Source organism: Merops nubicus, unplaced genomic scaffold, assembly GCF_000691845.1.
Source record: "Merops nubicus isolate BGI_N331 unplaced genomic scaffold, ASM69184v1 scaffold27898, whole genome shotgun sequence".
In the NCBI taxonomy this organism is placed as follows: Eukaryota; Metazoa; Chordata; class Aves; order Coraciiformes; family Meropidae; genus Merops; species Merops nubicus.
Genome location: NW_008628127.1, coordinates 1 through 14,204, shown reverse-complemented (window position 1 = coordinate 14,204; position 14,204 = coordinate 1). Strand labels below are relative to the sequence as shown.

The 14,204-nt window shown below is 42.4% G+C and overlaps 1 protein-coding gene across 1 annotated transcript; it reads left to right on the top strand.

Annotated features, from left to right (window-relative positions):
- Nucleotides 1-1,166: 1,166 nt before the first annotated feature.
- DAPL1 (death associated protein-like 1) lies at nucleotides 1,167-6,954 on the top strand (the record flags this gene model as incomplete). Its single annotated transcript, XM_008946583.1, has 3 exons — nucleotides 1,167-1,254; nucleotides 5,267-5,330; nucleotides 6,835-6,954. Coding segments are annotated over 3 exons (272 nt in total), but the record flags the coding sequence as incomplete, so codon positions are not given.
- Between the last annotated feature and the right edge of the window lie 7,250 nt (nucleotides 6,955-14,204).

Below are 14,204 nucleotides of genomic sequence, written 5' to 3'. Positions count from 1 at the left end.
TGGAAGATGGCTAGGTGGTTAATTTGCAGCTTACACAGCAGTATAACAAATTGTATGTTTAAAAACAAAATGAAAGGCACATCTGGGTACAGGATAACCCCAGTGCTGTAAGGCTGCTTCAGGCAGGGCTGGAGGAGAATTCCTGTTTCTTAAACTAACCCTGCAACCAGGGAACAGAAGGTGAGGAGTCAGATCTGATAGAATACTGGTGCTGGTTACAGATGGACACATCTCCTCCTCCGAAAATGGCCAAATACACCTCTCCTGCTGTTTAGCTGAGTATTTCTCAACACTTTTCCACTCCCTATTCACTTCTGCCCCCAAATATTTAAATTTTAAAAGCTATTCTCGATGATTCATGATAAGAGTAGGGCCGTGGCTGTGAGATGAAGCAGTTTCATCAAAATCATGAGAAATGCATGCTAAGTTTGGTTTTTCATGCCCTCACAGATATAAAACTCAAAATCCCTCATGAACAGGGAGAAAGTATTTCTTTCAACAAGCTGTTTTGGATAACTTTACATGTTCTTTGTTCAGAATTTAATTTTCTGACATGCTTCAGAACTTAAATTATTATTGTTAGCTCATCTGTAGCTTAATTAGTGCTAATTGGTTTTGTGATTGGCAGATAGCTTAATAAAATATAATTGTGTTAGAACACAAGTACATGGCAAGTATGCAGCTGGTTCTTATCTGCATTATTAGGTTTATTCTAGAATACCTTGAGCAAAATCCTGACATGTTTACTGCTGTTAGTGACATTGTTTGAAAACCTGAAAGTGTTTAGATGTTGTTTTGCTTGGTTTGCTTTAAGTTCAAAGTGGAAACTACAGCATCTGAGATTTATGGGGGACAACACACATTAAGATGATAAGGTGTCACGATTTAATATAGTTAGAAGTGAGCAAAACCCCTCTGACTTCTTAACTGTAGTGTTTGGAAGCTGATTTTTGTAGGCTATGGCACAGAAATTTCAAGTTTTTGTTGGATCTCTGTGGCTTTCTGCTGTGCATGTGTTTAAAAGGTAAGCAGAGAGTTAAATATGGAAAGATGATTTCTTGATAAGTTATCTGAAGTGTAAGGTGCTTCTTTTCTCCTTTAAGTGTACATAATATAGAATGTAATTCTGTGGATATTTTTACATAAACTGTGTTTTCTTCTTACAGTCAAAGCTGGAGGTATGAGAGTGTCTAAAAAGCAAGAAAATGGACCTGTTGAGAAAAATATTAAACCTCCAGGAAAAGACAAGACAAGGTACTGCACTGCAAGGCTTGTTCCCCCCTGCCCTGTGGCTGAAGTTCATAGGTAATGGGCTGAAGGTTGAAAACAAAGACAACTGAATAGTTGTCTCTGAACAGTGTAATTCTTAAATTAACTTGTGCAATTTGTAGGTAAATGGCAACTTTGTGGTAATCATTGACTTAAACAAAACCTAAACAAACAGAAACTGACTTAAAAAAATCAATTTCAAAATCTAAGAGCCTTGCAATGGAAGACAAAGGCTGAACCTGTTCTCTATCATCATTTGTTATGAAACAAATTAAAGCAATGTGGTACTTAATAAAGTAATGATCCAAAAGTTTCCAGTGGAGTAGGAATGAATTTTCTGTCCATTCTGTAGGAATGAATGAGGCTGTCCTCATTCTGAAGGAAATTAAACTGTCTCCCACCCCCCACAGATAGCCACAAATCTCCTGTAGGGGCTTTATCTCTTATTTCAATCTGCAATCTAATCTGGCTTTCTCTCTTTCCTGCTTTATAAGGTTACTAATCTATTTTGCTCCAAAATGAAGGTATGTTTCTACTTTTCAGTAGGGCAGCAGTGACTGGTTGAAGTGGTCATCAAAGCAAATATTTTCCTACAGCTTTTTCAGATGAATTTTTACATTTGTAAAATACATTCACTTTTTGTAAACATCACTTAACAGAAAGTCTAGCTGGTTAACATAAAGATAAGAGGATGCCATTTTCATGGCTTGTGGTGTTCCTGAAATTGCATTAGCGTCCAAACCTGCAGTGGAACACAGTGCCCAAACAGGACTTAGACACTTGGGCTTTTGCTTCTATTGCACTTCTAAACTTTCTTAGTGGCCACTAAGTTTGGATGCTCCACTCACCATATGCTGCCTTTTTTTTCTACAAAAAACTGCCTTTAAGAGCCTGCAGTTCTCCCGGGGTGTATCTAGGCCTGCCCTGCTATTGCAGGGTACCTAGCACCCCCAGAGCTGCTCTGACTTTGGGAAGCTAGTCTGTGTGACAGTAAGCTTTTGTTCAAAGGAGCCTCAGCCAGGGATTTGCCCTTGGAGTAAAGCTGCTGTATCCTGACACCTCGCTGTGTGAGGAAGCAGTGCACATATCCTGCTCCACATGATGACTAGGGTACTTGTGGGGAAATGGAATACCTCAATTTCGACCTGTTGTCAGCTAAAAGTGCTACCTATCTTGCTGTGTCACTTGCTTTCACCGGTGAGCTACATGACTCCTGTTGAAGTTTCAAAGAACATAAGACTCAGGGCTTGAGATTTGTGGGGTAAGACAAAATGTGACAGTTAAAGTTACATTTTGGGGAGGTGGATCTAAAGTTAAACTCGGCATTGTAATTTGTGTGCACTTAAAATTACCCCTTTTTCAGTGTTCAGAATATAAAGTGTAAGTTGAGCCTGGCATTTGGATATCCTTCTCTAATGAGAGCTCCTGCACACAGAGTACACTTCTTTCCAGCTCTCTCAAATGTTAAATTTCTGCTGCTCAGTGACCCAGCTCCAACAGGAGAGCGCAGTCTGATCTCCTAGACTCTTGAGAGCAGGAGATGAGGGGTGTACTCCCTTTTGACTGAGGACTGCCTGCAATTCATTCTTCCCTTGGAAGCTGTTGAGCACTGCACTTCTACCTGTCGGTGTGAAACACATCTCTTGTTGCTTTGAAAGTGACTTTGTCACCTTACTGTGAAAAAGCACTTGGAAGCAAGTATTCTTACTGTAGGAACACACTCTACATCTGTGGATGTAGACACCTCTCCTGCAGCCCCAATTTGGGACCAGTTCTAAGCATAAAAATAAGCTGGAGCAAAACAAGATTCAACACTGTTTTGTCTCTTAAGAACAGAACTCGCTTCAAGCAGTCTTGTATTGTCCTCATGAGTGCTTGCTCTGGGCTTGCTGAAGAGGCCTGTCCAAACAGAGCTGCTCCAGAATCATGTCTTTATTAAAGCCTATCTTGGAATTATCCTGAAAGCTGTGAATTACTCCTAATGCTGTGGATTTAGGGACACCAGTTACTTTTTACCTATAAGAAGGGAGCCACCTGTACTATGGAGTTTCTCTAGTACCCAAGCGTCCATTTAAAAAGCCTGGGTTAGACAGGACAGGAAAATGGTCTGAGTTACTTTTGGCTCATTCCCACTTTCTTTTTTTTTTTTTCCACACTGAGATTGGAGTTGCTTAATTTGATGAACAGTTTTACCTCTGGTGTTTGAGCATCACTAGCTGCTGTCAGGAAGGCAGCAGTAGGATGTCTGTGCACATTGCAGTTGTAGCACCAGAGTGTCTGACAGCCACAACCAAGTACTGTAGTCTAGTAACACCATTGTGGTGTTTTGCCAGGAGTTAAAAGGGAAGCTTGTGACTAGACTGACAGCTGAACTTCAGTTTTCTGGACCAAGATGTGATTTCCTCCTCCCCAAATGCTGTCATCTACTAAATAACTTTGAAAATAACTGAGTTTAAATACTTAACACGGACATATTGATGCTATTTCTTGGCAGGCTACATAAATTACCACTATAGTTTTTTGTGTGTTTTTTCTCCTCACTGGCTTGGAGGACGCTAACCTGAACCAGAACTTCCAGAGCAAAGCTGAACCATGTAACACTGGCTTCTTTCCTGTGTGAACTGTGTGGCTCTGTGCCAGTCGATGGCTTCTCAGTGTGGTGCCCATATCGTGCTGGGATGATGGATTGCACTGGCAGGGTGCAATCACAAGGGGCACAGACTGCTTTGTAAAGTAGTTAGTAGCTATCATGTACAGATTCCTTGCCTCTAAGCTTCTGGTTCAGATGAGATTATCCAAGAGGCTCAAAGTCCCTGTCACAGTTTAAAGTGTCTACTCGGAGCTGAGATTGGTCTTGGCAGGAGCTGAGCTTTGAGATGTAGTACTAAATAAAAAACCCATGCTTGCTCTAGAGTTGCTGAGTAACATATGGCTTGGCAGAATGCAGAGCATCGTGTTAATAACTAGATGCCTGCCTGAGACTTTCCTGAGAACAGGTTACATTTGGACATACCTCATTATTTAAGAGAAATTACTCAGTGTGGTGTGTTCTAGGGCTTTTATTTTTTCAATAACTTGCAGGTTTTGGTTTCTGTTTTTCCAGGAGTTAGAAGGTTTTTATTTTCATTGATTGCCAGTTGTCTGGGTGTAACTTTGCTGCTGTCTCTTACGTAATCAGTTACCTGATAGCATAAATCCATTTTGAACAACTTATTTGTTGGTGTGGCAAACTGTATTGATTGCTAAATTAAAAATTCTGTAGGAATGTGACTTGCCTGATCCACAGGCTAGTGGATTAACATTAAGTGAAGCAGTGCCTGCTTTTCCAGCAGTCCCGTTTAAGGTATCCGCTTCCATGCGTAAGGGGTAGAATGAGTTATGGAGACGTTACTGCAAATAATGGTATCACCAAAAGAATGTTTGAGCCACAGTTCTTCCTGTTGCTGAACTATGTGATTTCTGTCCACAGTTTGTGGAGTACTGGAACATGGCTGTTCCTCTCTGGAATATGAAGAAGCCAGTGGGACAGTCTTACACAAAGGCTATTGCCAGGCTGATTGCTGCTGCCAGAGGCAACGCTTCCCAACAGCAGAGCGGGGATTTTTTTCATGAGTCTAGACTAGAATCAAGAAAATTATGAAGTCAGATCTTGTAGTTCTGGATATCAGAGCTTAGCTTCTGTGAAGTTATGCCATGCTGTAAAAAAAAAAAAAAAAAAAAAAAACCAAACATTTGAGATATTTCAGGATATTTTATAGAGAGATCTTTGTATAAAACGATGTTTAAATAAACCAGCCTGCAACACTGGCATTGTTCTGTTCTGAGGCAGCACACCTTCTTAATATCGTGTAGTTTTTAATGTGACTAAAGGATTTCTCATCAAAACATAAATTTCTATTACAAATTGCTTTGTATTAAGTAGGAAAATTAAAGTGACAAAGTGACAAATGTTTCTGTGAGACAGAAATGCTAAATACCTTTTTCTTTTGCTTTACAGTGCTATTGTCAGCTTTTCAAAAACTCAGAACAAGGATGCCTTGGTGCCAGAAGTGCTGAGCAAAGTAAGTATGTCTGGAAGACCAAGATATGCTTGCCAGGGGTTCACCATAAAACTAAACATAAAAAAAGTGAATTTTCCTTAAACTGCTGTCATCTGTCATTTGTAGGTCTTATCTGTCACAAACTTTCCTTGAGGTAATCTATTTCTTTAGTGGTCATGTGGCTAAAATGCTGAAGGGCTAAAAAGTAACTTGCCTTCCCTCCTTATTCTGCTGTGTTTGATTCCATTCCTGTTTAACACTGAGTAGCCCCTGGGTGGTGGTGTGTCCCTGTAACAGAAAAGCACAAGATGTTAAGGTGTGCCCCTTTTTTAAAGTGGTACGTTGATTAGATTTATTGAAATGAGGGAGGAATTATCAGTGACATGCAAGTTTGTGGCAGAGCAACCCATAAAAACCCCAGTCTTCAGTTCTTTATCCCACTGTGGAAACAGGTTTACCTTCTGTGAGGGCTGAGCTTGGGGGAGCACAGAGGTGGTCTGCAGGAGGTGGGGGTGTCCCCGGGGGACACCGGGCTGGCCAGTGGCATCAGCCCCTGGCTGGTGTCCCCGAGACAGCAGGCACAGTGTGCTCCACTGCTCCCCACAGGCAGCTGGCTCACCTCAGGCCTGGCACCAGATAGCTGAGCATCACCTTGACCTTCCCTTGGAAATACTACACAACCATTTAAAACTGTGTGGTGAGGGACCATTCTGTCCATCCTTACACTCACAGCTGCTGCCCAGTGCCTCTTGCTAGGCTGTTGGTGCAGATACTCTTATTCCTACACTTTGCAGGAGCTGATTTAACAAGCAGCTTTTTAATTTGCATACTAATCTGAAGTTCTGACAGTCACCTTCTATTTTTCATACACTTTCAGTCTTTAGATTCTGAAGCACACGAGTTCCTCATCCATAGAGCTTGGTAAAACCTCAGTTGCATCATTTCAGCATAATCCTTTCATCAACAGATGTGATTATAGCTTTAGTATGTAGATCTTGAATTTTTGCTTAGACTTGTTTGTTAAGGAGAACAGATACAATTAATCCTGTTTCTCTTCCAGTCATCCCAACCTCCTCTGTTCTGATCAACCATTTCCTTCTCTTGGTTTCCAGAATCTCATGCATGAACCTTCCTCAGTAGTTTAGAAAGTGATAATTAGATACTATAATGATGATTTTGAATCTGGGAAAAATAAGAATTGGAAGCAACTTAAGAGTTGACTCTGGCATACCGATTATTTGCTCTGCTTTCCTTACCTTGGCAGCTCATTCTGTGAACTACTAATAAAAAGACAGCGTGGGGAGAAAAGATCAGTAGTTCACTGAATGTAGTCAGGCTAATATCACTTTGAAAACAGAAATTATAGTTAAATCACCATGAATTTTGTATGTTGATCATTTGAACTTGTAAAATTAGGTTTTAATACTGTTTTTAAACTACTTTCTTATAAAGGAATTTAGGAAGAGAATAGCAGGAAAGCTGTATTCTGTCACAACTCTGTTTTTTCCCCCCTTTAATGTTACAGATGAGCCACAAAATTCATGCAGCAGCATTGCAAGTGGCTCACCAAAAGCCACGGCCTGCCTTGGAGAAGTTCATACTGCCTAAAAGAATTTACATTATTCAACAGCCATGGAAATGTTAAGATACTCATTAAAATATTCTGTTTACTTAGAAGTGAGTTTCTATTCTAAATAGCACTTAGCACACTGTGATCAAAAGCTGCGTGCCTTGTATCTTGCTGTATTTCTGTTACAATAAAATACTTTATATGAAGAGTTAACAAATGTACTTGGGATTTATTGAAATACGATGGCTTCTGTCTAACCCAGTTGTACTGGTGCACAGGAATGGCTCAATGCCAAGAAGTCTTAACAGCTTCACTTCTGTGTGAATTTTGACTGAAGTACTGGAAACTGCTGGACCTCTCTTCTTTTCTCTTTTTTTATTTAACAATAGCAAAGGTATAGTGAACATGATCCAAAGCAAGCAGGTCGTAAGCAGGTTAGGTCACTGGAAGGCAGGGGTTTGGTTTTAGTCCAGGCCAAGCTGTTCCATGCTGAATGTGCACCTTGGGCTTACTGCGTGGTAAGAAGCTTCAGGAAGTGCTGGGAAACGTTTCCATGAGGGCAGGGGGGAGAGAACAAATAAAACCACACCCTTCTTTTTTTCCTTGCCTTTCTTTCTGTGAGGAAATCCAGCTCTTCTGCCTAGACTCCTCTCCTCAGATCCAGAGAGTGGGAAGAACCAAGAGAAAAGGGTCTTTTTGTGTGACTCCTGTGGGACTGGGGAGGGTAAGTGAAGGAAGTGCCTGAGTTGGAGCTGAACCTCTGGGCTGAGGGCAGGGAGCAGGGAGGAGTCAGGACCCAGAGAATGCACCATATTGAATTTGGAGTTTAGGGGTGGTAGAATGGGATATGAAGCTGAAAAGTGATGAGACTGAACATGCAGTGGTAGTAGTAGGGTCTTGAGGGGTCAAGCTTAAGAAGGAGGAGTAATTGTACAAGTAGAGGAAGTGTCCTTGTGCCTTGTCAGCAAAAGGCAACAGAAACAGCCAGTCCTGCCCAGTCCAGAGGATAACACTCTCCTGCTGCTAGTTTGCTGGGTAGCTCGGATGACTTCATGCTCTGAACTTAATTCTGCTGGGTCTGTTTCCTTTAAGGTAGTGATTGCAGATGATTATGCTACTGAAATTGCAGTCAAGGAGTCCAGAGAGACTTAACGTGAAAGGTTGTGCTCAAAAATGTTTAGATTGTCAATGAGGCTTCTTTTTACAGGTGCTTTCCACATGACTGCAGTGGAAATCTGTTACAGGCATGTGAAACACACTCCCTCTTCAAAAGAGGGATCCCAGGTGGGTTACCCAGAGTTAGTGTTACCATTTAACATAAATGTCTGCTTCATTTCATACACACAGAAAATGAAAATAACTTTCTATGTTGATTAAAGATCAAATTATGATCACAGGAGGTGATGACTAGTAGCATGTGCAATAATTTGGTTACACCTTGAATTAGTAGGCAAAATTAAAATAGTGCTGCTCCTATGAGGAGACTTTTTGTCCCATGTTCCTGGTACCTGCCTGTAAGTTGTTGTCACTGTTACACCAGCAATATACTTTATGGATATTTCAGTGGAAGGTACAGGATTTGGAAAATGGCTAGTTCTCCTTTTATATCCTGTATAGTACACTTTGCACTCCCCAGGCTGAGTGTATGGAAATGAGTATCAATAGGAACATAAATGATGAATCATGATGTGAGTTAAAGCTGTCCATCATGTGAAATGATCATTCATGCTATCAAGGCCAAAGATAGCACTGTGCACTCCTAATGTGTGTCTAATACGTGCTCCTTACAGGAAGAATGTTAGTGAAATCTTTGTAATATTCATCCTTCTTGTTGCTGAAGAAAGCCAATGGCTCATAGGACCTGACTCTGAGGCCTTTGCCAACATTACTTTCTATGAAGTAATCTGCTTCTGATATTTTGTTTATATTCTGGCCAAGAATTTAATGCACAATGAGATCTTGTAGAAGGCTTGTCTTTCCTCAGGTTATATCTGGCCCTCCCCTGGATGCTGAACTAACCAGCCACTTCATTCTTCTGGCCAGCTTGTGCTTAATGTTGCACATGAGTGGAGAAACCATCTGAACACCCTCTCCTAGTGCTGGAGGGGACAGGATGTGACCTGGCACACTACAGAAGTGGGTAGTTGTGCTAAGTTGCACCCTGCTGTGAGGAGTTACTCCAGTGCTGCAGGGATGGGGATCCCTGGGACCCCTGGCGCGGCTGGCGGGGTCGCTGTGGTGGGTCCCGCGCTGCTCGGCGGGGGCTGGGCCTGTTGCTGTTGTGTCAACACCCACGTCCTGACATGCCATTAACATCACTGCAGGTGGCAGTGAACAAAGGCTGCACTTCTGGTGGCTCTTACTTGGCTTTGCCACTTGGGTTTGGTGTTGTTTTAAGCGTTATTTAACCTGTGTGGAGTAGTGCATTCAGGGTAGGGATGGTGTGCTTGGTGTAGAAGGTAGCTACAGGAAAGTGCTTGTGTGACACAAATCAGGCAGACATCAGTCGTTGCTTGTGGGTGTAACAGTGGTGTTTAAATGGCCCTGTATGCCTCTGTGCAGTGCACGTTTAGCAGGTGCAGTGCTAGGGAGATGAATTAAGTACATGAGTAACTCAAGGTCTGGGAGTAAAGTGTCTGCCCGAGGAGCAGACGGGAGTTACACAGCACAGGCTCAGCGTATGCTGCTGAGAGGCCTCTGGGAAGCATCAGTCCTGGACAGATGGATCTGTTGTTTAAATGGCCCTGTATGCCTCTGTGCAGTGCACGTTTAGCAGGTGCAGTGCTAGGGAGATGAATTAAGTACATGAGTAACTCAAGGTCTGGGAGTAAAGTGTCTGCCCGAGGAGCAGACGGGAGTTACACAGCACAGGCTCAGCGTATGCTGCCGAGAGGCCTCTGGGAAGCATCAGTCCTGGACAGATGTATCTGTGCAGGTGTGGGGCAGGTGTGGGGCAGTCCCAAGATCACACGGTGGTTCCAAACAGCCTAGCAGAAAGCCTGCTTTAATGGAAAGTATTTCCATCTTCTACCTGGTTAAGATTTTCAGGTGTAAAAAGAGAAGAGGACCTAACAAGAAGTCTGGAGGTCTAGTTTTGATAAACTCAGCTTCATGGTTTTATTAAATGTGACACAGGTGCAAGCTCCTATTCTCCTGTAGCAGGTACCTTGCAGAGCACAAAATTCTGACAACTGGTCTGCTTAATGTCTGCTTCTGTAGGATGTTGTCCTCAGTGGTGGCATTAAAAGGACTGTTTCATGCGTGCTTTTTGTGTCAATAGCACTTAATAGTCTTTGGAGGGAATCCAAAAGATACATGTAGAGAACAAACTATAATCTTTTGCTCCAGTATATTTTGCAGTTAAGAACATTCAATAGTTAAGAGCACACCCCTTTCAACCACGTCAGTCTTTTACCTGCTGCTGTATTTTGCCAGGTGCGTTGTCAGTTGCATTATTTTCTCTAACTTATTTCTATTTATTAAGGTGTCCTCCTTAATATAGTATTGTGAATAACAAGAGCTAAAGAGTAAACTAAAATATTTTGAACTTCTAATGGACAACTTAGTTTTTAACCCTGTTTGTGCCTTCCATTCTGTGTGTCTCTTTGGTTGGTGTCTGCACCATCATTGATACTAGGATGTCTTCTGGTTGTGTCTTCCGTTTTAGGGAGTTTACTAAATTAAGACTTGAACTAAATAAAGCACTCTCCTTATTTAAATGTGAACTACAGCTAAATTCAGAACATAAGGAACAAATACAGTTGCCTTGCTAGAAAAATCAAGAACTTTGCAGGAAGCCTGTTTTGTGGCTTTTTGAGAGTTACTACAAGTGATGCAGGCATTCAACGAGAACGGCGTGGCCTCAGGAGATCATTCCTACTGTCCATCTCTGCTTCCTCATTTTGAGGGACACAATGTTGTTCAGTGTGCAGTTGTTTTTATCTCTAGACGCCTCACAGAGCTGGGAGCTGGATGCCAAGTGGCAGTGACAGCAATGAAAATGTTTCAGGAAATGCTGATTGGCTCAGCGTATTGGTAAACCCGGCAGTGCCGCACGTCCTGTCTGGCTGCCTGAGACACACGTTGTGTTGGACTTCTCTGCAGGGGTGAGTTTCCTTGTGGGCAAGGAAGAGTCCAAGCCCTTGACACTCCTGGGCTGGGTGGTGCCTGGCAGAGCTATTTGGGATGAACTTTAGTTCAGCTGCTCCGTGCACAGAGCCAGATCTGCCTGGAGAGTGATTTCTGGCTTGGTGAAACTGCCGCAGGTGGAATGGCAAAGGAATTACACATGGCAAATCTGGGAAGGTACAACAAAACAACTGTAGCAGAAGACAATTTTAATAAATAAATATTAGTTTTTGTTTAAAGCCTCTATCCCTTCCAAGATGTACCTGTTCTGCCTGTTCCTCACTAAGTAGTATGCACGGACTTGCAAATAATTTCAAGCATGGTAACCTCTTCCTGCTGTATGAACCCCAAAGTTCTAGTAACTGGTGCACACCTAAGCCCCAGCATTTACTGAGCTCATCTTTACTTTCAGTGGTAGAGAGTGTATTTCTAGAATATAAAAAAATTCCCCGTTCTAATTGCTGTCATCAGTGTGATAGTTCCTGTTGCTTGTAACTCCCATAACATGTTGCTGCACGGTGAAGCAACTCTTGGGTTTTGAAAGCCTTGCTGTGCTTGAGGATGTGCTGCCTCCTGTTCCCTTCCTGCATCTTCCAGGCTGTCCTCTGCTACTCGGTGTGAGCGGGACAGGGGTTTGCAGGGGATCAGCTCAACTGCAGGAATGTGCCCTTGACGCCTTCGGACCACTTGTGAGTTAAATCTTTTTGAAGAGGGTAGGTGTGGTGGGATTCTTTGCAGATCCCAGGGTTCCCTTTGTTTTGCCTTCCAGGCCTGTAGCACTGTCTGGCTGTTCTTGCTGTCCCTGCTGCTGGCTGAAGGGCTGCTGCTCTGCCTGCATTCTGCAGCACACGTCCCTGGACCAGCAGTGCTCTGCTCTCGCTCGTGCTCAGTGGCTGTAAACCCAAAGCCACTTTTGCTTCCCTGGTGAAATCCATCATAGATTTCCCTTTATTTGGCAAAACCATGCAGAGAACAATGATCCAACAGTGTGTTTATTATTTGTGCCAAGCCAACCCACGGAGTCTACTCCTGGCCATCATTCCAGTCTCGATGAGTTTTAATGAAAAACTTTTAGGTCATTTTTATTAAAAGAAATTTCAGCCTGGCACTTCATATGCAACAGGCTAGTGATTTGAAGAGGACTATGACAATCCTGCAGTCTGAGTCTTGCTGCTTGTCCAACTAACAGGCTTTCTAGTTGTTAGGTAACACTTGATATGAGTCATAAACCTCTATAAAATCTTAAGAGTAGCTTAAGAAATGTCAAGTTCTTGATGCTGCATATACTGTTTTTGCCACAAGAGGTAGCTCTATGCCTACAGCTGATTCACGTCCTGCCAGATGAGCCAGCATCAGAAAACGCAGCCGTTCTCTTACAAGGAGATAAATTTTAATCTGCTGGAAAAGTTTCAAAGAGAAAAGTAATAGATTAGTTTATGAAAGCATCGTCTGGTATTTCACAGAGGAGATGACTCCCTAGAAGTGGTAAAGTTACCGAGGGCCTAGCTTGATGTTGACACAAGGTGGAATCTGACTCCTTTCCCTTCCCACGTTCCTCGTGCTGGTGGCTGACGCCAGTGCCAGAGCCAGGAGTGGGGCACGCTGCCTTCTGGCATCGGGGAACCACACAGTGAAGGCTGGCTGGGTTGCTAGGGGCTCTCGTAATACGTTTCTCAGTGTGGTGAGTTGAGAACCAATTCAGTGCTTCGTGAACCAGGCCACACAGAGCAGCTGGATGAATTATTTCCAGGTGAAGAGTTCGGTGTAAGGAAGGACGTTTCGGAACTGCATTCACGCATACACGGTGCTTTTCATTTCTATTATGGGCTTATTTCTGATGATTAATTCAGAAGTTATTTTTCTATAAGGGAATGATTAAGACTTTTCCTAGGCTATTATCAAAAAGGCTTCCTGTAAAAGCCATCAGTTTAGTTGCACAATATGCATTTGTGCAGTATTGTACGATACGCATTTACACTAAAATAGGCCAGTCACTACAATGGAGATTGACTAACTTTTAAATCCAGCCTTCTACTTTCATTGTTCATAACTTTCTTAAATTTCTTCTAGTTTAGATTTCCCATATGCAGTATGGTTTTTTCAAAGTTAAGGAGCTGGAGTGAACTGAGCTATCTTTAACCTACACAAGCCTGAAATATTTGTTCTTTATATGTTAGTATCAAGAAACATCAAAACCAATGAAAATCAAGATTACCTATTAAAAAAGCAGCTGAAATGAAAACTTTTAACTTGGCTTGTTCTGTGGATCTCAGCCTTCAAAAACAGAAAAAGTCAAAAAAGCCAAATTTAGAAGGAAATTGTTCTGCTGGAGCAGTTCACAGATGCCAGCCAAGGATGGGCAGGCGTATAATTGCTCATCCCCAGTGTGATGTTTGAACTCTTCTAGACAAGAGACTTCTAAAGACAGTATTTCAAAATATGTTATGAAGAGCCCTCCAATTATGTTGAAAACTCTAGCTGTCAGTCCTTCAGTAGCAGCCTAAAATTGGTCCTGCTACCTTGAATTGTAATTAATTTGAAAAAAAAAAAGAGATGGGGGAGTGGGGAGGAGGTGGCAGAATGTCCCAAAGTTCTGCAGGTCCTGGCTTTAAGGAGTTTAGAAATTTGGCTGGCAAAATGGGATACCATAGAATCATAGAATGGTTTGGGTTGGAAGTGACCTCAAAGATCTTCTGATTCCAACCCCCCTGCTGTGGGCAGGGCCATCTCCCACTAGGCCAGGTTGCTCAGAGCCCCATCCAGCCTGGCCTTGAACACCTCCAGGGATGGAACACCCATAACTTTCCCCGTGTAACCTGTGCTTGGGTCTCACCACCCTCCTAGAGTAGAGTTGCTTCCTTACATCTAATCTAAGTATCTTCCTGTTTGAATCCATTACCCCTTATCCTGTCACTACAAGCCCTTGCAAAATGTCCCTCCTCAGCATATACAGTTCTAAATTAATAAGCTCACACTTCACGAGCTGTGGAACCTTGAGTTTGAAGCTAGTAGGGATGGTAGAATAATAATGAACTATGAATTGTTTTTTTAATACTTTTTTCTTTTAATCAACCCTACTTTTCCTTTCAAAAGGAACAAGGACTGCTCACCTCTGGTATTTTCACCAGCTCACATAGAGCCTTTTGGTAGCCTGGTGTGTGCACACAGTTCTCCCTGTGCCTCAGCATTTCTTCTAG